Here is a 25,281-nt window from a genome sequence, read left to right on the forward strand (position 1 = left end):
GTAACACATGCAATGTACCATTACAGCGAGATGAACGAGTTAGTAAGTGTTGATTATAGCATTATTTTTAGATATGTTCCAATCATACGAAAAGCGTCAGTGACGCGCATTGAGTAACTTACACAGCGCAAACAAAGACACAACAGCAGTAATCGAATGTAATCCAGTTTATTGTGGGGATAGCTGGCTAGCCTAGCCGGATACCCTCACGCTTACTCCCCTTCTGCTTAATCTCGCGCCGCGTTTGGTGCCTCCGCTGTGGGCCAGATGCAGTACTGGGGGTCGGGGATGTTGAAGGCCGACCGGTCAGTGCAGCCCGAGCTTCGGCGTGCGTGAGGTTTATCTCTAAAGAGATGTGAGTCTGCCGATGTTGAGCAGAAACTCATGACTGTATGCACATTGTAGAACCGATAGACGCGACAAGGACGTACAAAAACACTGACTCACAAGATAGAAAACACGAAAACACCGTTCTGTCGGGAGAGAGAGAAGCCGCAGTGTGTGCACGAATAATATATAATTAGCTACACATAAGAAATCACTGATCACAGATCAGAAGGAACTGAAAAAAGACTGTTTTCATTTGTACATCCAAACACTGAGAAACTGCCAGCGTTCACTCGTTCACAAGCCATGATCTCTCGAGGACAAATATAGCGCTTGCATGGGTGTGCCAAATTCTCTGGGCGTTGGAAAGGGAGGTAACCGTTCCTGTGTGGACGTCAAACCAGGAGACTTCAGGATTGGCTCGTCTGGCCTGTCATTTTCTCAAAGGCAGAGAAAGACAGCCAGAACTCGGTTTTACACCGGTCAACATTTCTATCCACTTGGGGACAATATTCAGGCTAGGGGAACTCATATTAATGTTGAAATACCTCATAAAATGAAAATTTCATGCCATGGGACCTTTAAAGAAAATGAAACCAACCCTTTTTGCATTGGGACATTATTTTCACAACAGTTCAAGTTCACCCCAAAATTTAAATTCTGTCATTTTATTGTTTATTTTATTTCTTTGATGGAAGTGTAAAGCTTTTAAACTTTTAAAAAGAATGAAAAAAGATCATGAAAGTGATATTCAGTGATTATACCATATTCCAGGTGCTTATATTATATTTATTACAACAACCCGTTTATTTATTTATTTATATATATATATATGTATATGTATATATATATATATATATATTTATTATTATTATTAATTTATATATTATTTATATATATTTTTTAAATAATTAATTTTTTTTCCTAAACAGCAATTATTCCAGTCTTTGGTGTCACATGATCCTTCAGAAATCATTCAAATATGCTGATTTGCTACTCAAGAAACCTGTTAATATTATTATTTTTTGTTTTTTTTGATGAATATAATGTTCAAAAGAACAGCATTTACTATATTTGAAATAGATTTTCTTTGTAACAAATTAGTCTTTACTGTGGCTAAATAAAAGGGCTCAATTAATTAAAAAAAAATCTTACTGACCCCAAACTTTTGATGTGATTCTTTTTTTTTATTTTATATATCATTGTAAGGAGAATAGTTTGTTTGAATTAAAGTCATGACAATTGATGTTTATTGTCATGAAAATAATGTCTCGATTCAAGAAATCTTATTGAAAATATGCTTCATTTTCTTTAATTAAAATATAATGTTTTATAATCACAATTATAAATACTGCCTAGCTTATTCTGGGCACTATGAACGCCTTTTACATCCTGCTGTACACCTATGAACTAATGTAATGTTTACACTGATTATTTGCCTATGTGCTGTATAAAGCCCTTCCCAGCCCTTCCCTTGTAGGCTCACATTAAGCCTTGCGATTTAGCCACCTGCACTACAGAGATTCTGAGAACTGAGAGCCAGTCAGAGGGTGATTGTCATGAGAGCTGCATCATGACTCTCTGCATTGACCTGTCCAGTCTGAGTAGATGAATCTGTTGGCGAGGTGTCCAGGACTTAAGGTCATTAAAGGCCAATAGCGTTGGGAACTTTGTGTGAGTGAGCAGTGAAGGAGGGAGAGAGGGAAATCAGAGGGAGGCCGTGGGTGGATGTCACTATTTGAAGTACATATAGAAAATTCAGTGACCTTTAAGAGGCCGGCTTCATTGTCTGTGTGGGTCAGACATCAAGCCAGCTAGACCTGCAGAACAGAGAGGAATATTAAAGAAAATGAGAAGCTGTTGGTCTGATCTTAAGACAAGACCCTAGGGCACTAGGACATTTCTAGCTTTAACTATCCAATTAGCATTTCATGTACTCTGGAAATGATATATTAGGAGATGGTTTGGTTGTCTGACTACCATCCTATCCTGTCAGCTGATACAGCATAGATTAGTTGTGTCTGCCTGAATTGTTTGACTGTGGAAATTTCCAAGTCAGAGATGAGTTCAAAATATAATATATAAACAAATATAAATATAAATTAGACTTCGATGAATATTTGACTCCTCATTTGTGTAACTAATGGTCTGTATATTGATTGGTAGGCAAGGTGGAGTACTTAATTTGTTGAGTTTTACTTTTACTAAAACATAAAAATTCCAAAGGAAACATACCAAGTTCAAATACTTGTTTCTACAAATAAACCAATGCTACAGCCAGTTATTCTATGAAATGTGCATTCTTGGTCAGATTGTCTATTTTTTTTTTTTTTGGTCTGTGATCCCACCCACTGCCAATTTACCCAATAGTATTTCGACACACCGGGTTGCCAGTTGGTGAAAAATACTGCAGCCATGGAAGCCAGCAAAAGAAATGGGTCAAAGATCACAGATTCTACACCACCTACAAGCCTCTGCATCCATCTAAAAACCTCTATGACAGTGTGAGGCTTGTCGCTTTCCATTGCCAATTGCGCTCATTCCTGTTGCGTGTCCTCAATCTGGCAACCCGTGTGAGCGTTGTGTCTGAGGAGGAGGAGGCGGGGAAACAACTCTCTCCAATATTTTGAATTTGGAATGCAGTACCTATTTCAACCTCTAGCTGTCAATATTAAATACTACATGTTTTTCCCCAGTACATTATAAGAAAATGGCCAAACAATTACTCTGATTGGAAGGAACTAACCGCTTTTTCTCTCACTGACTTTCTGTGCTCTGTTTATATTACTGTCTGATTCTTTAACTACTAATATTACTGCATTGCTGTGGTGTGTGGGTTTATATGCTTGGGGGTTGAATGTACTCACACTGATATAACCTCTCTCTCCATTCATTTTGGGCTACTTCCTGCTGCGCTTGCTAATACAGCCACCATAGAAGCAAAGGAGGGTCAAGGTACGCTCGCAGTACTGTGTGTCATATCCTGACCCTATAAGTTGTGCTGTCTTCCCCTCTGTGTGTTTTCATGCTGTTCACCTCAGCGTCTGTGTGTGTCTCAGACTAATCATGGAAAATCTGTATTCTTGCACCACCATATTTTTCTCAATTTAATTGAAACCAGCCGAACAAAGCGATTCTCATTTCATAAGGAATTTCCTTCCCTGATGAGTTTCAGATTTTTACAAAAGAGCCTAAAATTACTCCGGGTCAGTATTTTTAATGATAAATGATGGATGCGGACACTTGAAACCGTCCATGCAGTCATGGAATGAGGCTACCAGCTCCAGCTGTGCTCCACCTCATTAATCAGCCGTTGCCTGTTGACCCAGAGGGGTTTGCTGGTTAGTCCCGGGTCGTGGCTAGAGCGTGCTAATTCTCCTGCTGCCATATGATTGGCGGAGAGGCCGAGAGCTCCCTCCGCAGAGTATTTTCAGATTCTAATCTCGTTACAACTCTGCACACCTAAGACCGTCTGTTCCCGTTCAAGCGAAAAACTCTTGCCCAAGGCCTCTCGCCCGCTGCTGTAATGTACCGAGGCTCTAAGCTATTGTGCAAACAAACACAAACACACACATGCTGGCATGAAATGTGTGCCAGAGTAAGATACTCTTGCTGTCGAGTCGCTGACCTGATTTCTAAGTTCAGCTGCATCTCCATTTTTCTCCATTTAAATGGGCATCTTGTGTTTGCTCTGTCAACTGGAACCGGTCATGATTCACCTTGGCAATTGCCTGCTGTTTTCGAAATTTGTCACAGGACATAATAAGCCTGTTAGTTGTGCAAGAATCAGCTTTCCTGTTTGTGCATGTTGTTTGGTTGAATATGTGGTCAGTTCAAGCTCTTTCAGATACGTGTGACGTGACATTCAGAATTGGCTCAATCTCATTTTATTCCTTGCCGTGTAAATAATACACTTAGTCCCTATTACCTTTTCTCTTTGTTTGCACAATATACATATTTTTTATTTGTATAAATATAAAAAGGTTATATTGACATCATTTCAGGATTCAGTTTGATTAACAAGCTTGTGATTCAGATTCAATGTTATTTTGGATCTGTATATAAGGTACAGTACATGGCAAATTTTCTCAAAGAAAAAAATCTCAACTAATGCTGTAAACCATACATGGTTGGTACTACATTACTATAATATTGAAGTTAAAATTAATTGATTTGTATACAACCACTTAAATAAAACTCAAGGAAGTTTTAGAATATGCCGACTTGCCTTTAAAATGACATTATTTCTAGGCTACTCTAATTCATGTTTATTTGATCGGTTCACGTGCGTTCTGCGCTGCCGCTTCTCTTGAACTGAGGCTGCCACACCACAATAAACAGCGGCAAAATGCTGTTTTTGTATTAATTTTTTTTTATTTCGTAGTAAAATGGACAGAATTTGAAATCCTAAGACTTTTTCATATCAAAAGTAACATAGCACAAAGCGTATTGAGATTTATTGGATGTGAGGCGCGCTAAAATGTTCCCTTCATTCATCAACTGAAAACAGGATAGACTAAGGGTAGACTAATCGGGATTCTTGGGATTTAAGAATCGATATTGGTTCATAAAAATGAGTTGGTTCACATGAGTCAGCCCTACATTTAATATGCATCACATAAAATTGTTCGTTGTCTGTTGTGTTGCAGTTATTGCCACCATCTAATACTCTATTTCCTGTTCAGACCATTGATTGTTTTTACTGTCATGATTTATTAATTATGTTCTATTTTCTGAGGCAAAAAAAAACCTAATTACTTTTATAATATAATAGTTTCCTAGTTAAATAATGAATCAGGTGAATAGTCTTTTTGATCACTGTAAATGATGTGTTGTGTATGCTAGCACAGTTTGTTAATTGTCTCATGACACGATGTGTTTAACTAAACACTGAAAGTTAATCAAATAATTTCCTAACTAGCTCATTTTCCTTGATTTTTGTTTTTCCCCCGTTAGCCATCCAAGGCTTCTCTCCTACACGGAAAATCCGCAACTTCGAAGAAGCACGTGGCCTGGACCGAATAAACGAACGGATGCCTCCTCGGAAGGACGGCCAGCAACCTGACGGTACCACAGTTAACACTGCCAACGAGAAAAACGGCACTGACGGGAATGTGTAAGGGGAGATTTCGCACTTTTCCTCTCCTCCATAGCATTTTCTCTTGCTCTGCCACGTTCTCCACGAGACAGACCCCTCAACTGCCTGGGATGTGGAGAGGAATCATTCCACACACAGAGAGAGAAATCACTTACAACTAAGTACAAACATGAGATTTTATTTATTAAATGAAATGTATTAGATGTAATTGATAGCAACATTTTAAAGACGAGTGAACATTTGAAAGTGTGCAAAATACAGTCACAATGTGTCAACCTTTAAACTGCAACTACAGTTTTGTATCCCGAAGACAGAGATTTGGGTTTAAGATGCTGTACAGATCAGGAGACATAGTTAATGCCGTTTTATAATATTTTATGTCAATATGTATTTGGCAAGGGAATGTTTGGCTGAATATACTGATGCATGTTATCAATAAATATGTCTGTAAGGGATATATTAAGGCAAAGCAAACCTAAGGGAAATAAGTTATAAGTTTATGGAAAAATATTTTCTAGCTACATAAGTGTTGTTCAGTTTTAAGTAATATTCAGACTAAATGAAATATTAGCTGCTTTGGGTTCCATGTGTCTGTTTCTACATGGATTTTTTTTCCCTAAAACAGCACTTGAATCTTGCCAGATGACACACCACATGTAAGTAGTCAGAATGATCGATCTTAAATAGAAGTTGTTTGATTCTACTTTTGTGAGTGAAAAAAGAAATAACAAAGCAAGTCTTATGAAAGCACTGTCACAATCGCATAACGCAACTTCTGCATCTGTACTGGAAGTTAGTTTGCTCTTTTTAGAGCTATCGTTTAACACAGACTTCAAGACAAGGCTCTCTTTCCCCCATTTCTTTTCTGCCACTCTTTTTAAAATGATGATAAATGAGATTGGCAACCGGTTTTATTTGTTACTATATCCAGTGGAATCTGTTAGTATGCCTATAAGCTCATGTAGACATGTAACAGCAAATGTGGGACGTGAGAAGTTGCTTTGATCGACTCAAAAGCCAAAGTCTTTTTTTTTTTTTTTTTTGTGCTGTGAGTTATCTGCCAGAGCTCTTACCGACCCCATTTTGCAGTGTGATGGGGAGGTAACGAGGTCAGTTTAAAGAATATTGCACTAAATGCAAGTCCTTGTAAATAGAAAACATCTATACGTAACTCTGAAGCAGCAAGTCTTATTCACTCTTTAAAGAATGTCCTCCAGGCCATTGCAGAAACGAGTGCAGCATTTACTGCAAAGTATTCATCCTCTGCTGAGAAACTGCTCGTATAGACTATCGATTTCATTTGGTCTGTGCTTGAGACATTAACAAAGCATGCTGAGCTTGATAAATGTTTTGGTGGTTTCAGCTGTAACACTATTTGAGATATCGTGGGAGGGATTTTTTTTTTAACGTGGCTGCTTGTTTTAACAGGTTTTTGAAAAGTTGTGGTATGTCTCCGCCTACTGTTGAGATGCAGAACTTCAAGAGACTATAGAGGAACAGCATTAAGGTTTTTTTTTTCCTTTTGTTTTTTAACAAGAGCAGCATGTTTATATGGTTTTAAAGCAGGTTTAATTTTCGATGTTGAATGTCTGATGCTATGCACATGAGCAACCCACCCAATTTAGCGGGTCATTTTCTGGAAGCATTTGAAATGTATGTAACATTTTAGACATTAGAATTTTTTTTTTTTTTTTTTAAAGATACAGGACCGGTTCTTCACACGAGTCTGATTTAAAAGTTACCTTTTCATTCCAAAAGCATTCAAACTATTAATATGAAAAATATGTTGTGCTCTTTTTCTTTTCTTTTTTTAGGTGTATGAACTCAAAGCTTTTAAAATAAATAAATGTGATTCCAGTGTAACCTTCTGACATGCTGCACTGATTTGATCCTGCAGAACACACACACACACACACACACACACACACACTTCAGGAAATGCTGTATGTCTGTGGACTCTAAAGTAAAAATGTGCTACATTTACTTGCATGCATTTCAAATGATACCAATAAAAGTACTGAGATTAAGCAGCTGATCTGGGATCAGTTATACTGTTTTCTTATAATGGTTTAACAGGGTGTCGGCTGGTCTTAATATAACTGGCAACCTGAAGTTCTAGAGAAAGGAAGAGGAAGTTTGAACTTTCTGTTTGCAATCATCTTAAGTGTTAAAAAGCTGAAATGTTGAGTATTAGGCCTTCACTGGCTCAGAGACTCAATTAAGTCCAGAAACATCTGTGGGAATGTGTAGAAAAGTGTATGCATAATTATAGCATAATTATAAATACCTTTTGTCAAGTACATGTAATGTGAGGCCACCTTAAATTCTTGATATTATGTAGATGTATCGGTTGAGAAGACGAATAAAAACTGAAATACTGTGGACCTCAAGTTTGGTCATATATATATATTTTTTTAAACAAATCACCTGAATGTGTTTTTCAATGTACATTTACATTAGTATTGCATTTTACAGTACAATTATATTCAATAAATACAAAACTAAAAAACAAAGTAAAGTAAACATTAGAATATAAGCATTTAGATTTGATAATATGTTGAAAGTGCATCGTAACAAAATGTATATTACAAAGTACAGTGTTGTTTTCAACTGCTTGGCAGACATTGCTATGAAAAACTAGAAAGAATATCGCATCTTAGACAGTTAGGGACTTTTCAAAGGGGGGGGGGTGAAATTTCATAATTTTTAGAAATGCAGCTTTCTGATTTTGTCTCTTAAACATTCAGTGGAAGTGAGTCAGCTATTATTTCTGACTGCAAATGGTAAAAATCATACAGAAGTCAGGCTCATTTACGCAGAAGCATACTGTACAAATAAATAATGTAAAATAAAAACAATCATTTTCCAGTTAAAAACAAACATTACTTTCATTACAAACATGAGCATTCATTATGTGACTCAAGGACAATCTTTTACACATTAAAATTCATTTCAATGTGTTACTTTGGTCTCATCTTTATGCTAGGACTATGGCTTACTTTCACAGATATGGTCGTCTCCTGAATAGTTTATTAAGCCTCAGTCTCTTTCAAACACTTGCATTCCCTTCTGATAGACCACCCCAAAGTGCGGGTTCAACTTCTTGAGGTTTGAAAGGTGCCAGACATCACACCCTTGGAGGTGGTCTAAGAGCCTATGAGGGGGAGAAATATTGAAGATCTCTTATGTTTCTGAAGACATAATCATCAGACCACATTTTTCAAATGTATGTTTGCTCAATTGATAAATGTAAACTTGCCAGATAATCTTCTCAATGCTTTGATTTTTTTTTTCTAAACTGAGTGACTGGGATAGGTAAAGATACAGTGTAGTTCAACAGACCCAAATGTCTGTCAAAATGTATTCAGTTCTTCCTTGTTTTCATATCAGAATGACCAAACTTAGAGTAAATGGTGATCAAAGCTGTCAAGTAAGATTTTCAAATCAAAATTTTCAGTGGACAACTTTAAATTTAATTCAAATTTCTCACACACAGCTATTGCACTACTTTAGTAGGTGTTGAATGTTGTAGATGAGTCCCATGGACTTTTTTTTTTTGCCATTTTGGAGTTTGATCATTCCTGACCCCCATCTACTTGCACTGTATGTTTAAAGAAAAAGAGCAACACAAGTGCTAAACACTTGTGTTCCACAGAAAACCAACAGAAAATAAGTCACAATAGATCTGAAACAACAAGATGGTGACAGATTTCTAACTTTGGTTTGAACTATCCCATAAATACCGACAATCATTAAACATGTAGCGTTACCTGACGTGCAGTTGTGAAGTCGTTATGTAGAGCTCTGGACGGGACTGAAGAGGGTGGAGGTGGAGGAGGTGCTGAAGGTTTTATTGCCTAAAAATTTTAAGAACACAAGGTCCTGATCACACTTTTATCATTCATTCAGTATTGAATTTATAAGAGATGTGTTTGTTTAAATGAGATGATTAAATGAAGTTAGATGTTAAGTTAGTGACTGTGAGTTACCGGAGAGGGCCTCTGATTTGGAGAGGGCCTCTGATTTGGCGTCGGCAATCTCTGGTGGCTCAAGTCAGGGATGTCAACTACATGAACTTTCTGCTGCCTTGGGGGGCTTTTGAGAAAACCGCAGCATTAAATACAATTGATTCATTGACTTTCCCAAGTGTGTAAGCATCTGTTTACTATACTCTTACTTGGATGAATATGGTGTGCTCTTTCTGCGTTTGTAAAAGACGGCCAGTCCAATGAGAAGTATACCAATCAGAACACAGACAGCCACCACAATGGCTACTATCACACCTAGAAGTACAAAAAGGCAAAACGTTTCGGTTACGTGTGTAACCCTCATTCCCTGAAGGAGGGAACGGAGACGTACATCGAACGTGACCGACTTAAAGGGAACACTCATTTATGATCATCAAAACTAAAAGAATATGAGGATGAATGCAGTATCTGCAGTACTACCTTTAGACAAACCGTCGCTTTCGGTTGGTGCTTCACAATCTGGCGGCAGCCATCCCGTTTCACATCTGCATTGCAGTCTGTGGTCACAAACCTGTAACATATATATATATATATAGACACTTATACTAATTCTTCTAAATCACACCAAGTTCTACAACTTCTGATGTGAAGGAAAGTTATGTTAATAGACTTGAAATAGTCATAAACCAATGACCTCTTGAAATAAAGCAGAGACAGTGTTGGTTTAGGTCTATTTGTTCCATTTTATGAGGAAAACGAGAAATTAATGTTTGAGAAAGGACCTACCGCATGGCCTTTGCACTTGGCTGAGCAGTTGGTTGCTTTGTAAGCCGTCTCTAGGTCAACGCACTCATTCTGGTTGCAAACCTGAGTAAACGATAAATAAATGAATAAAGAATGGCAAGAAATCAATAATATGCTTCCTGTTGCTTTAAAATATTCTAAATGTCACAATTGTGGCAACGTTTTCAGTTTGAAGGAATCCTTGAAGGAATTAATTGTTATTGAACTATAAGAACATTTGTGTGTTTGTAGTATAACTGGCATACATGTGGAGATCAGCCTTACCAACCCGTCCCCACATTTGGTGCCAGTGTCCACTTGGCCGTAATCCTCTTCAGGATTGCTGTAGAATGTGGCTTTACAGTTGCTGAATGATACCAGCCGTCCATAATTGGGACTTGCGTTGCCATTTACACAGAACAGTTTTCCACACATCACATCTCTGTAGATAGATAAATAAAATTGGTGGTTGATCAGATGGGGCAAAATAGTAATTGGACAGTATGATATGTGAAAGAAAAAGATGTACAGATGGATGTAAAATCGTACTGTTTTTGGCATCCGATATATATATCGCCTTTACGTTTGCAGTAGGCATAGTACAGTGCTCTTGTGTTTTGGTTGTAGCAATTTTCTCCAGCCACCTCAGCACCTTTATTTATTTATTTTTGTAATAATAGAAAAATTAGCAGTCATGTGGGGTTCAGCACGGATTATTTTTTAGTATTATTGTGTTGCATCAATATATTGCTGTACTCACTTGGACCCCACATTTTAATGCACTGCTCCTCTCTCTGAGGGCACTGGCCATTGTAGCAATAACCTTTCCCATTTTTGCAAGGGAGTCCATTGACTGTAAAGACATCTTCAGGACACACGGCTGATTTTCCAGTGCACGACTCGGGCAAATCACAGTCATCATTTTTGGGACGACACACATGTGAGGCTGACCTCATCTGATGGGGAGGAATAAAAAACACGGTTATACTCAAAGTACGGAAGATTTGTGGTTATTAACAGTAAATGAAACTGTATTTATTTTCCTTTTTTTGAGACGATGACATCGATTTAACGTCATTGAAAACTGATAACACATTGTTTTGAGTGTACTCATTATAATATTAAAGGAAATATTCTAAACCATTTATTTTGTTGATTTTTTTTTCCCAAGTGTGAAATGTAATTGGTATGAAAACCTACAGAGAACAGAAACGTAATTCGAGTCTCATCTTTATTCATGAGAAGGAATTGAAAGATTTCCCTTTAATAATTGCACCGCCTAAAGAACATGCTAGCACAATAGTGGAATACGACACCCCCTATTGAGAAACTTTTCTGCTCACCGCAGTAAGATTCAGAATCACTTGCAGTTTAAATTGGGCAATTTTTTAATTCTGTCATAATTTGCTCTCCCTCAAGTTGTTCCAAATCTGTATTAAATTCTTTCCTCTGATGAACACAAAAGAAGATATTTTGAAGAACATGGGGAGCCAAACATTTGATGGGCCCCATTCACTTCCATAGTATTTTTTCCCCATACTATGGGGCCCAGCAACTGTTTGATTACCGACATTCTTCTTTTGTGTTTATCACAGGAAATAAATGAATACAGGTTTGGAACAACTTGAGGGAGAGCAAATGATAACAGAATTTAAATTTTGGGGTGAAATATCCCTTTCAGCTTTTTTGGCCATAGTGAATCTGTAGTACAGTAGTGCTCCAAAGAACACACATATCCCATCACATACTTTTAGATTTATACAAATAAAGGCATTGAAACAGCCAGACTGATCATGAACACGCTTCTGTAGTGTAGAAGTTCAAGAATAATCTTGTGAAACTCAGTTTCCAGTTTTGTTTTGCTGTAAAAACAGTTCAAACGAAAGAGAAAACATTCTATGTTATTTTATCTCTCTATATGAAATTTACATTAACCACGATTTGGGACAAATGTAATTTAATGGAAAACTATGAGTGGTGCTGTATGGCACGGCAGGATTTTGAATAGCTCTGCGCTTCTCGTACACTCTGAAACTCCCTTATTCTTATTCTTCAGTATCTTGCAACAAACATTAATATTCTCCTAATATTCAACGTTAATATACATATTATGAATATACTGCGCCACCACACATCAAATGCTTCTTTCAACAAGAGATGAAATGAAAAACGAGTATGCCAGTAGCAAATGAAATTTTGGGTTTGCACCTAGGGCGGCAAATCAGATGTCAGGGGTGTCCAGTGGTACCCCGCACACCTCTCTGACTCCGCCACTGCCTGAAATGTAGCTCATTTGTTTACATTTATGTTGTTTCAAGCTAATTTGGTTTGTTCATGATAATTGTTAGTACTATGTCTCTTTTGATACAGAAGGCACTTGGAAGTTTGCTGTCTTTTTCTTTTTTTAAACACAGAAGCTTAAACACAATAAATTGTGAATATACCGGTATGTTGTGTCCCAAAGCAGTCCTGTTGATTTGATACGTTCATGATTTGATGAATGATACAGCAAAATGCCCCCTGCTCTCGGAATCTTACCTTGCACTGCTCGCAACATTCTCCTGTTGCACATTGTGAGCCCTCTGTCAGTTTGCAGGTGGTTGCATTGCAGCATGGGTTTGTACACTCCTATGCAAAAACAAATAGTGTTAATGTTGGTTGTGAAATAATGACACTGAGAATGTCTTAAGATGTCTTAGCATAGTGGGCGTGTTTACGTTGTGAGCACATAATAAATGTACTTTTTATGTTCTAGTTCTGAGAATTTAGAAAAGCTCTTGGAAAATAATTTACTGACAATGAGTGAGTGAATGAATGAACATAAGGATCCAGCAAAAATATGCAGTGAATCCTACTCAAATTCTGTCCAAGAAGAAGAGATGACTGATGTAGTGCATATATGAACAAATCTGCAATAATTCATGTATTCCATCTGCAGAGAGTGCACTTATAGAATTAAGATATTGCATAATGAGAGATTGTCCCATAAGCACTCCAAACACAAAACTAGCAACGTGTTGTCAAATGCTGAAAAACATTCCTGAGAATTGTCTGTACATGTCTTGACAGTATCTTTCTTCCTGACAGTAGCCTATGTGGCTTTCATTTGTTGAGTCAAATTATCTTATGTGAGGAATACGTTTTAGTGTTTTTACATCGTTCATATTTTTGTGTGTTGTTTGCTTTTGGTCACTATTTGTCTTGTTAGAAAACACCAAACAAAGCAAAATGGACGCTTTTTAATCAAACCTCTGCTCAAATCATTTCTATTCTCTAGGAATCTTGTTTTCACACTAGGAAAAATTACTATATATATTTTGTGTATATATATATATATATATATATATATATATATATATATATATATATATATATATATATATATATATATATATATATATATATATATATATATATATATATATATATATATATATATATATATATATATATATATATATATATATATATATATATATATATATATATATACATACAGTGGCATGAAAAAGTATGTGAACCGCTTGCAGAATCTGTGAAAATGGGAATAATTTTAACTAAATAAGAGGGATCATACAAAATGCATGTTATTTTTTATTTAGTACTGTCCTGAATAAGATATTTTACATAAAAAATGTTTACATATAGTCCACAAGACAAAAAAAATTGCTGAATTTATTCAAATAACCCTGATAAAAAGTTTATGAACCATTGATTCTCAGTGCTGTGTGTCGTTCCCTGGATGATCCACGGTGTTTCCGCTGTTTTTTTGTTTTGTGATGGTTGTTCACGAGTCCCTTGATTGTCCTGAGCAGTTAAACTGCCCAATGTTCTTCAGAAAAATCCTCCAGGTCCTGCACATTCTTCAGTTTTCTAGCCTCTTTTTCATATTTGAACCCTCTCCAGCAATGACTGTATGATTTTAAGATCCATCTTTTCACACTGAGGACAATTGAGGGACTCAAACACAACTACTAAAAAAGGTTCAAACATTCACTGATGCTCCAGAAGGAAACACGATGCATTAAGAGCCGGGGGGTGAAAACCTTTTGAATTTGAAAATCAAGGTAAATTGTACTTAATTTGTATTCCGGGAAACATGCAAGTCTTCTGAAGGGCAGTACTAAATGAAAAAAATATATATTTAAACAAAATAAGAAAAATGTGGACATCTTCATCCTGTTCAAACGTTCACCCCCGGCTCTTAATGCATTGTGTTTCCTTCTGGAGCATCAGTGAATGTTTGAACCTTTTTTAGTAATTGTGTTTGAGTCACTCAATTGTCCACAGTCTGAAAAGATGGATCTTAAAATCATACAGTCAATCCTGGAGAGGGTTCAAATATGATAAAGATGCTGGAAAACTGAAGAATGTGCAGGACCTGGAGGATTTTTCTGAAGAACATTGGGCAGTTTAACTGCTCAGGACAAAAAAGGGACTCGTGAACAACCATCACAAAACAAAAAAACAGCCGTGGATCATCCAGGGAACGACACTCAGCACTGAGAATCAATGGTTCATAAACTTTTTATCAAGGTTATTTAAAAAAAATCAGCTATTCTTTTGTCTTGTGGACTATATGTAAAAAAATAAATTATGTAAAATATCTTATTCAGGACAGTACTAAATAAAAAATAGCATGCATATTGGATGATCCCTCTTATTTAGTTAAAATTATTCCCATTTTCCCAGATTCTGCAAGCGGTTCACATACTTTTTCATGCCACTATATATATATATATATATATATATATATATATATATATATATATATATATATATATATATATATATATATATATATATATATATATATATATATATATATATATATATATATATATATATATATATATATATATATATATATATATATATATATATATATATATATATATATGTCAAATCATTGAATTCAGATATAGGAAACTGCTTACTTGAACCGTTCCACAGTCACATTCTTCTCCTTTCTCCACAAATCCATTTCCACACACAGCTGGCTGAATCAATTCTTCTGGTTCAGGCATATTTAGAAGACATTCTGGGTTTCTTTTGTCCAGGTAATCTGCAAAGGTCTCAGTACTGCAGCTGCTAAAGTGTTGAGGGATGAAATAGCTGTGGAGACATGGAGTGGTGATATTTGTTTTGAAATTTTGTTTTAGGCTCTCCGTAAACTCCTAGTCTAAATAAAACGCTGAGATTATCACATTTATATAAAACTTAAGATTTATTAATATTAACAGCAGTGTTGAATATAAATGCCTTTTATGGTGATATATTAGTACAAATAACATGTGAATACTCAAAATACTTGTGGAAAGCATTGTTGTTTTATTTAAATATGCATTATGTTTGCTCTATATTTGAAATAAATATGCTTAGGTGTATGGAAATAAAGACAAAAAAACGCAATTATTAGACACAATTTTGTCAGTGGCATATATAGGAGGTACCTGAGAGCAGCTGTCATAATGCATGTGCCATCAGAACAAATGCAGCTGCTTGTGTCATGATTCATCCCGAGATTGTGCCCCATTTCATGGGCAATAGTAGCCCCCACTGCTATAGCCTTAGAGTTGTGATCCTTTGAAGAGGAAAGATATAGATCGGTTAGCACACAAACTATAAATCGAGGCTTAACATTGATGAAAACATGGATTTTTCTTTCAAATATTTATTTAGTCTATATTATAATCAAGTATTAGGAATTGTGAGGAAGTAAAGAATAAGACATTGCAACTGTAAGTGATACACCGCAGACGAGACAATGGGCAAAAACACTTCTTCCATTATTGTGAAAACACTATTCTCTTTTCTCTTGAAGGATAAACCATTCCAAAGCAAAATGTATATATGTGTGTGTGTGTGTGTGTGTGTGTGTGTGTGTGTGTGTGTGTGTGTGTGTGTGTGTGTGTGTGTGTGTGTGTGTGTGTGTGTGTGTGTGTGTGTGTGTGTGTGTGTGTGTGTGTGTGTGTGTGTGTGTGTGTGTGTGTGTGTGTGTGTGTGTGTGTGTGTGTGTGTGTGTGTGTGTGTGTGTGTGTGTGTGTGTGTGTGTGTGTGTGTGTGTGTGTGTGTGTGTGTGTGTGTGTGTGTGTGTGTGCGCAGTGTTGGCGGTAATGCATTACATAATTTGTACTTCCCTTAATTGGAGTTACGTTATCAGATTACTTTTAAAAGTAACTAGTAAAGTAACACATTATTTTTACAGTTACTTTTTCAAATAAGCAACGCAAGTTACTTTGTTTTTCCATTTACTGACTGACAGCACTCCTGTCAATGTTGGGGGAAATCGTGAGTGCAGAAGCATTGTGTGCACTGCGTGAACATGATGGTTATTTTAGTTTTAGAATAAATGTGCAGACATTTACTCATCTCACTTGCAAAAAAAAAAAAACGATTCAGTATTAATCAAAATGAATAAAAACAGTGAAATGCAATCTCAGAATATATATTAAATATATTAAATTACACAAAAATAACTTATGTATTTAATCTCACTTTATTAACCAATGCCTTTGCTGGTAAAGGGCCTTTCACACCAAAAATGAAATGTAATGGATTACTTTCCATAGAAAGTAACTAATGCAAGTAGTTACTTTTTTTTAGAGAGTAACACAATATTGTAATGCATTACTTCTAACTTTCCCCAATACTGCATATATGTGTATACAGTGTATGCTGTCCAAGTATTTGGACTGTTTGGCTACTGATACAGCAGGAACCAATCAGCTGTGCCCTATAAAGGAATGATGTGATTGATTAAGTTAAGGACATATCAGCCTGTACACTTTGTATATACAATATACTGTAGTATATATAGATAGTATATATATATATATATATATATATATATATATATATATATATATATATATATATATATATATATATATATATATATATATATATATATATATATATATATATATATCTATATATATATATATATATATATATATATATATATATATATATATATATATATATATACACTCACCTAAAGGATTATTAGGAACACCATACTAATACTGTGTTTGACCCCCTTTCGCCTTCAGAACTGCCTTAATTCTATGTGGCATTGATTCAACAAGGTGCTGAAAGCATTCTTTAGAAATGTTGGCCCATATTGATAGGATAGCATCTTGCAGTTGATGGAGATTTGAGGGATGTACATCCAGGGCACGAAGCTCCCGTTCCACCACATCCCAAAGATGCTCTATTGGGTTGATATCTGGTGACTGTGGGGGCCATTTTAGTTCAGTAAACTCATTGTCATGTTCAAGAAACCAATTTGAAATGATTCGAGCTTTGTGACATGGTGCATTATCCTGCTGGAAGTAGCCATCAGAGGATGGGTACATGGTGGTCATAAAGGGATGGACATGGTCAGAAACAATGCTCAGGTAGACCGTGGCATTTAAACGATACCCAATTGGCACTAAGGGGACTAAAGTGTGCAAAGAAAACATCCCCCACACCATTACACCACCACCACCAGCCTGCACAGTGGTAACAAGGCATGATGGATCCATGTTCTCATTCTGTTTACGCTAAATTCTGACTCTACCATCTGAATGTCTCAACAGAAATCGAGACTCATCAGACCAGGCAACATTTTTCCAGTCTTCAACTGTCCAATTTTGGTGAGCTTGTGCAAATTGTAGCCTCTTTTTCCTATTTGTAGTGGAGATGAGTGGTACCCGGTGGGGTCTTCTGCTGTTGTAGCCCATCCGCCTCAAGGTTGTGCGTGTTGTGGCTTCACAAATGCTTTGCTGCATACCTCGGTTGTAACGAGTGGTTATTTCAGTCAAAGTTGCTCTTCTATCAGCTTGAATCAGTCGGCCCATTCTCCTCTGACCTCTAGCATCAACAAGGCATTTTCGCCCACAGGACTGCCGCATACTGGATGTTTTTTCCTTTTCACACCATTCTTTGTAAACCCTAGAAATGGTTGTGCGTGAAAATCCCAGTAACTGAGCGATTTGTGAAATACTCAGACCGGCCCGTCTGGCACCGACAACCATGCCACGCTCAAAATTGCTTAAATCACCTTTCTTTCCCATTCTGACATTCAGTTTGGAGTTCAGGAGATTGTCTTGACCAGGACCACACCCCTAAATGCATTGAAGCAACTGCCATGTGATTGGTTGATTAGATAATTGCATTAATAAGAAATTGAATAGGTGTTCCTAATAATCCTTTAGGTGAGTGTGTGTGTATTATATTTATTCAGTAGGGTGTGTGTGTGTGATTTCTTACATAAAAAGATTCATACACCGATTTCAGTGCAGTTAGTGCATTTCCCTTTCATTTATTGTGATCCTAAATTTATTTATTTTTATTAAAATTATTTTAAATACATATTTTTGAATTTAAATTCACTTTTTTTTAGAGAATAGTAATACCTGCACAATCCCTGTTGAATGACTTCCACACAGGGTTCCAATGTAAGCTAGACCCACAGTTGTTCCATCAAGATCAATTGCACTGGAATGTAAGGGCAAAAAAAAAATCAATGTTTAATCTTAGAATAGTTAGTTCATGAAGTGGATATATTATCTGTCTTCTTCCTGGTTCAGCTCCCAAACCAGTTCAAAGTACAACACATTGACACAGGTTGGAGCAGAGAAAGTATTGGAGAAGTTCTGAGCTGAATATTTGTATTTTCACACATGTAGTTATTGGAGCTGACCTGAGGAGTTGGGCATTGTCATGCTTCTTTCTTTTAATGAGATCGCTGTTCCTCCAATTGGTAAAGCTGTCTAGAGTTGCTCCAGCAACACCGGACACTGTTATCTTATCACTGTCTGTCCACACTTCAAATCCGGTCAGAGCAACAAAGGTGTTGATTTCTTTATAGACCTGCACACCCAGTAAGAGAATTGTATGTTATTGTATATTATGTACAATAGGGTTCAAAGAAGCAAGGAAGTCACAGACTGTCACAAATTTGATAAGTCTAGAACCAAATAATAAGATTCTGCACTATTTATTACTCATTTTATTTCAAAATATTCCTTTGTTTTGTACTATTTGGACATCATAAATAGTTTTTAACTAAAGTACTAAACCACTACTATATTATACTATAATATATTACACAGCAAAGATCCGTATCATGTGATCCTGTCAATTATCACACTCAAAAATCCTTGTCTATGTCATAAATGTTGCCACACTGGACTTTTTGAGTAGCATATACGTCATTAGTCACTCACATTATTGATGAAATTGAGGATCTCAAATATCCTCTTTCTCAGCTTCCCAAGATCGCTGTCCATTTTCTTGAACTGAGGGGGGAAAGAAATTGAATTATGAATCAAAGCATTACGTCACGTATTAGTCACTCTGGTATTAGGACACTCTCTCGGAAATCTGTTAGCATCAGTGTTTTAAAATGTTCTGTGACAAATTTAGAAACAGTTGATTCCATGAAAACAATAATGTTGAACAAACAACATCCCACATATTTTCCTCTAACCTATGTTTTTTTGTTTTTTTTGCTTTAGTTTTATCAGCTGACAATGACTGAGATCCCAAAATAAAAAACTCTGTTATATTGAAACACTAGGTGCATTTATTCTCGCTCGTACTTCTCTGTTGTCTGCCACCAGGAAGAACTCGATGTATTTTTGTTTCTGGAACATAGTTGGCCCCTGATCAAGAGGAAAGCAATAGGTGGAAAACAGAGAACAGAAAACAGAATAATGAATTCAGTGAAATCCCTTTGAGAACAATACAAACTACTTTACTTCAGTGCATAGGATCAATTATAATTCATCCTATGCACTGAAGTGAAGTGGTTCGTATTTTTATTATAGAGTAATTTAGGACATGTGTTGCACTTTCAACTTCTGCAATTTATTTTTTATCACATGAGAATCCAGCTATGGTTAATTCTTGTGAAACTTTAACCTCATTGTTCTTTGCTGCTTTTTGTAATGATGAATAGACAGTCTTACTGAGGAACGAGAACGGGTTTTGAGGATGCGTGGAGCGCCATCCCCACTCTCATCCCAACTAGTGTTGGTGACTCCACACACCCTCGGCGTGTCTTCTTGGGCATCTTCATATTTTAAGACAGCATGGTCACCACCACCATCTTCGGACAAAGGCTCGATCAGAAACCTCTGCTCCGCTGTTTGAAAAAAGCCTCTGTGAAGATAGTTCACACAATGGACACAATTTCATTTGAGAGTCTTTTGAACTGGTTAAAGAGAGCAAGAACGAGAGTAAGCCTGGGAAATAAAATTGGCCCAAGAGGTAACTTAATCAAGAGTACTTGGGAAACCATGTGTAATTTATGTTTCATTTGTAGAAAACACACAAGTTACTCTGTAACTTCCTTTTATTGGAGAAAGGTAAAAAAAAAAAACATATTTAAGGAAGGAGGAACTGCTGTATATATAACAATATCAAGAGTAAAACCAGTATAGTGATTGGGGGGAAATAAAAAATAAAATAAACAAATATATATAATAGCTTTCTAAAAGGCTTTAAATATTTTAAACAAACTTTTTGAAGATTTATGTCTACTTTGTAAAGCGCAAAGCTACTTGTACCTTGAGGTCCTGAAAGGCACTATATAAATAAAAATGATTGTTATTATTTGTTAAAGCAACTTAAAGTCAACATGAATCAGAAGGTACGATCGCCCCCCCCCCCCCCCCCCCCTATTTGTGCGTATATATGATATGAAAAATATAGGGCGGGATTTGAATTTGTCCATCAGGAATTGGATCGTTGGATTGTTGTCATTTGCTATTGCTGTGATCTCATGCGAGTGACAGGCTGAAAAACGCGCCATCAGAGAAGAGATTACGAAAATAAGAAATACATAAAAATTGTATGTGCACGGATAATTTATAATAAATACTGAAATCTTCCTTAAAAAACAAGAACTGGCCATTTTTATTTCATCGTGACCAATGTGTGGTGATCAAAATGAAAAAGAAACGTATTTTTTAAAATTATGTTTTCCCCTACCGTAGTCCATCGCAGATGCTCATGCTAACCAGCGATTCGCTGTCATTTACTATTTTCCCATGATAATAACATAAGTCCTGTGGATGAAAAAGGGATTTAAACTGTGGAGTAATAATTTATTGCAGTACGTTAAATGTCATATGTTCTATTACTGAGTATACTGGGAATAGCATACCAGATCATCAGGTGTGGTTGTAACAAGCATCCCGTCTTTAGTGTAGTGGGTCTCGCTGTAGTCTTTAGTCAGCATGCCACTGTTGACCAACACACATATCTCAGATTAGTCACAAAAATGTCACAATGAACAAAACACAATGTGTAATGTGTGAACTGTAGTTTTAATATGACACGGATATGTTTGTCTGTGACAATGAGGAACTTTTTTCAATTCCAACATGTGCAGATTTTTGATAAGACAAGGTAGGCTATGCAAAATAAAAATGAGTAACTGAGGAGACGGACTTACTCATTTTTGTGGAGATGCATTTCAATGTCTCTACCACCCAGTGTCATGGCATATTTGACCGTATCAGGTCTTGACTGGAGGGGAAGAAATGATTTAGTTTGATTAAAATATTTAAATGCTTTCCAGTAGTAGGAAGATGAGAGCTCACCTTTAAATCTCTTTTGTGTAGCTCATGTAATTTGATTGGTCGAACAATCTCATAAACCTTTTTTCCATCAAGTTCAGGAATGTGACCAACTGTAGCAGATTGACAAACAGAGGGAAATATAGACACGGTATCACAGATTAGTCATAAAGAACAAACAGACAGTAATTATGATTTATTGGAATATACAGCAGGCTGTATATGTAGGCTGTAGGATTTAGATGGCAGAACTGTTCCAACTGATCCAAATATTTTAGTGAAAGCAGCAAGTGTAAACTTGAACACAGTCTGTCTCAGATCTGAATTAATCAAAAAGGCGTGCTTTTGGTATTGAGCCTGAGGTATTAAACTGATGCAGCCTTTTATATAATCTAATAATCTAATATACACACTTCTGTTGACCCAAAGTGCGGTAGATTAAATAAAACAAAATTAATAGGTCACATTCTATATTGCAGTTATGTACTGAATAATAGTAATTAAATACATGTATTAATATATGGATTATTTTAGTATTAATACTATTACTATTTTGGTATTGGTTCAATTGTATTTACATGTAATACATGGACACTGCATTCTGATGTGTTACATGTCGAAAAATATGGAATTTTAACATTAAATATAATACAATTCTAAGCCTAATTTACATTTATTTATCTGAATCTCAGTCTTTTAAATGAATTCTAGGATCAATTTAAATTATCACATACTTCTGCAATGTAAAATCTGTAATCCTACAATCTGACACTGAATTTTATTTTTATTTTTTAATTGTAACACATGGTTCTCAACACAACATTGCCTTCTTCGCATGAACTTTTAGACTGTGTCAGTGCAGTGTGTTATTACTACTGAAGAGTCCACGGCGGTGCACACATAATTGAATCAGTCATTGTGGAGCAGAGGCGCTGGTGTATCCAGTGTCTTACCTGAGGGATTGAGGGAAACACACAGAGTGAAGATCCACAACATCAGATGTCTTCTGGTCATTGTCAGTGTACAGAGCAACTGAAACAGGATAGATTGGTTAAGCAAAGTTTTATAGTTCACCAGAAGTGTAGTTTAGGCCACAGACCACACCTTATGCCGAGCTGTCTAAACTCTACACATGCATCAGGAAATGACACAGGGGTATAAAAGATTTGTGACCTGCTTAGACACGCCCATGAGAGAAAAGAATGCAGGAAAAATACAGACAGGCTGTGACGTAATGATACTTGCTTAGTGTTGACAAAGTGCTGTGTATCACACATATAGCTGTCATGTGTTAATGTTCAATGTCCTTATTTGACTGCTCCAAAAGGTCACCTAATGAAAGATCTATCTATCTATCTATCTATCTATCTATCTATCTATCTATCTATCTATCTATCTATCTATCTATCTATCTATCTATCTATCTATCTATCTATCTATCTATCTATCTATCTATCTATCTATCTATCTATCTATCTATCTATCTATCTATCTATCTATCTATCTATCTATCTATCTATCTATCTATCTATCTATCTATCTATCTATCTATCTATCTATCTATCTATCTATCTATCTATCTATCTTATCTATCTATCTATCTATTCTATCTATCTATCTATCTATCTATCTATCTATCTATCTATCTATCTATCTATCTATCTATCTATCTATCTATCTATCTATCTGTCTGTCTGTCTGTCTGTCTGTCTGTCTGTCTGTCTGTCTGTCTGTCTGTCTGTCTGTCTGTCTGTCTGTCTGTCTGTCTGTCTGTCTGTCTGTCTGTCTGTCTGTCTGTCTGTCTGTCTGTCTGTCTGTCTGTCTGTCTGTCTGTCTGTCTATCTATCGTTGAATATGTCTGTCTGTCTGTCTGTCTGTCTGTCTATCTATCGTTGAATAAAATTGTCAGAGCAAAAATCTTTGAGGAAATGTCTTTGTTGGTCAAAAACGTTCATTTTTATTCAGTTCATTCGTTCTCTGAATAAAGAGAATACAATTCTCTGTAACACCTGCACATTTGTACTCCAAGGGGAAATTACTTTTGTAAGTGTTTGTGCCGATGAACCTGGTAATGTAGGTCTGTTATGTTCTACATTTCCTTTTTCCAAATTGTTGCTCCAATGATATGTAAATGTAAAATGCAATATGCATTAGCCACAAGTTGAAATGCAACTTTGCTGTCTAATGGACAATGACCGTTGTGAAGTCCTTGTCTCTTAACAAATTGTATCTTAACACTAAAACTAACACTACAAAACGTTCAGTCTAAAACAGGAAATTGTGCTTACCTAAAAACACACCGAGAATGTTTGCCCCACTAGTAACAGCCAGGGTATCTAAGCACCTTATCTCATGTAAATAAAATGTGTAATGCATCTGACAATGTAATAAAGATGTATTGTATTATTTTGACCCTTTGCCTAATGTATTGAACAGACAAAGAATTATTTGGATAGATAAATGTACTGCTTGCAGATTATTCACACTTTATAGTCTGCAAATCTGAAAGGTCACACTTTAGGTGTCCTTAACTACTATGTACTTACATTAAAAGATGAGTACAATATAGTTATTGTGTTGATGTTGTATTGCAAAACATGTTTTCTGCTATTGAGGTGGGATATGGGTAAGGGACTGGTTTGGTTGGGTTTAAGGGTGGGTTAAGGGGTAAGGGAAGGGTCAACAGAGCAATTGTATAGATGTTTTTACAGCTGTTTTACATGCAGGTATTTTTAAGTAGGCCTACATCGTAAAAGCATGTATGTACACAATAAGTGCATTGTATCAAATGATTAATTTAAATGTTAGTACATAGTAGTTAAAGACACCTAATGTAAAGTGGGACTGTACCAGATAGTAGTTACCAGATGAATAAAAGCAAAACAAACTAAGCCTCAAGGAGTAAAACTGCCATAGTCCTCCATAGAATGAGCATTAAATACTGTCTTACCTTCACTTTGTTGGTCCTCTTTCTGTGTTTTGTTTGTTTGATTTTGAATTTAGTTCGAGACGAATTCATACTTGTTGATACTGGGTCTGTCTATGGACATTGTTTGGTCGTAGTGAATTTCAAAACACCATAATTCCTTCCCTTTTTCAAGCCCTCGGGTTTTCATGAAAATGTTTAATGTGAGCAAAAATAGGAAGCTCCTGCCCTGTAGTCTGTGATTTCCTCTCCCACTGAAATGCATTCTTGCTCTTCTTCTAATCCACAAGGTCAAGTCAAGGACAATAATGCAGTGTTTGTGCTTTCTCCTGATGCCTCAAACAAAGCTATTGTTCGCTTGTTGGAGTGGAGAAAGCATGCAGTGTCCATTATGGCCGTATGTGTTGCAAACTGGCCCTTTTCTCTCTTCCCATGCCTCCTCCTGCTCTCCGTCCTTCTGTGACCTATTGCTCAATTGTCTGTTCTGTCATGGATCTAAACTTGTGTGTGAGAGAGAATAACTTGTAGAGTGATATCTGGTAGATAAAGCTGGATCGTTGAAAAAACAATATGTAAATCAAACATTGTTGCTTCAGGTAAGTA

General features: G+C 36.2%; 2 protein-coding genes across 3 annotated transcripts in view; one reads left to right on the forward strand and one right to left on the reverse strand.

Moving 5' to 3' along the window:
• ppp3cca (protein phosphatase 3, catalytic subunit, gamma isozyme, a) overlaps positions 1 to 7,813 on the forward strand; it is an 81,221-nt gene extending 73,408 nt beyond the window's left edge. Inside the window, exons 13-14 of one of the 2 annotated variants that reach the window (XM_079814918.1) lie at positions 3,256 to 3,282; positions 5,284 to 7,813. In XM_079814918.1, coding sequence (XP_079671044.1) covers positions 3,256 to 3,282; positions 5,284 to 5,447 — 191 coding nt within the window. In that variant the 3' untranslated portion in view covers positions 5,448 to 7,813. The remainder of the gene's footprint in view (positions 1 to 3,255; positions 3,283 to 5,283) is intronic. The other variant, XM_079814919.1, reaches the window with a different exon arrangement.
• Positions 7,801 to 24,931, reverse strand: adam28 (ADAM metallopeptidase domain 28). The gene is made up of 23 exons (XM_079814917.1): positions 24,703 to 24,931; positions 22,706 to 22,784; positions 21,777 to 21,865; positions 21,629 to 21,702; positions 21,338 to 21,416; positions 21,163 to 21,239; positions 20,139 to 20,331; positions 19,770 to 19,832; positions 19,395 to 19,466; positions 18,869 to 19,038; positions 18,582 to 18,663; positions 15,630 to 15,760; positions 15,114 to 15,291; positions 12,715 to 12,804; positions 10,937 to 11,132; positions 10,726 to 10,828; positions 10,462 to 10,618; positions 10,180 to 10,260; positions 9,874 to 9,964; positions 9,603 to 9,708; positions 9,415 to 9,520; positions 9,196 to 9,282; positions 7,801 to 8,579 (listed from the first exon to the last, which is right to left on the reverse strand). The coding sequence occupies exons 1-23, from the start codon at positions 24,769 to 24,771 to the stop codon at positions 8,553 to 8,555; spliced, it is 2,400 nt and encodes a 799-aa protein (XP_079671043.1). The 5' UTR covers positions 24,772 to 24,931; the 3' UTR covers positions 7,801 to 8,552.
• Positions 24,932 to 25,281: the final 350 nt, after the last annotated feature.

Source organism: Gobio gobio (genome assembly GCF_949357685.1).
Source record: "Gobio gobio genome assembly, chromosome: 4".
Taxonomy (NCBI): Eukaryota; Metazoa; Chordata; class Actinopteri; order Cypriniformes; family Gobionidae; genus Gobio; species Gobio gobio.

Bases quoted from the DNA above. Each gene is read 5' to 3' on its own strand.
- adam28 (XM_079814917.1), bottom strand. From the start codon at position 24,771: ATGAATTCGTCTCGAACTAAATTCAAAATCAAACAAACAAAACACAGA. The intron at 21,866-22,705 runs GTAAGACACTGG...AATCTGCTACAG, and splicing joins TGTTTCCCTCAATCCCTCAG to TTGGTCACATTCCTGAACTT. The intron at 21,703-21,776 runs GTGAGCTCTCAT...CTTCCCCTCCAG, and splicing joins TACACAAAAGAGATTTAAAG to TCAAGACCTGATACGGTCAA.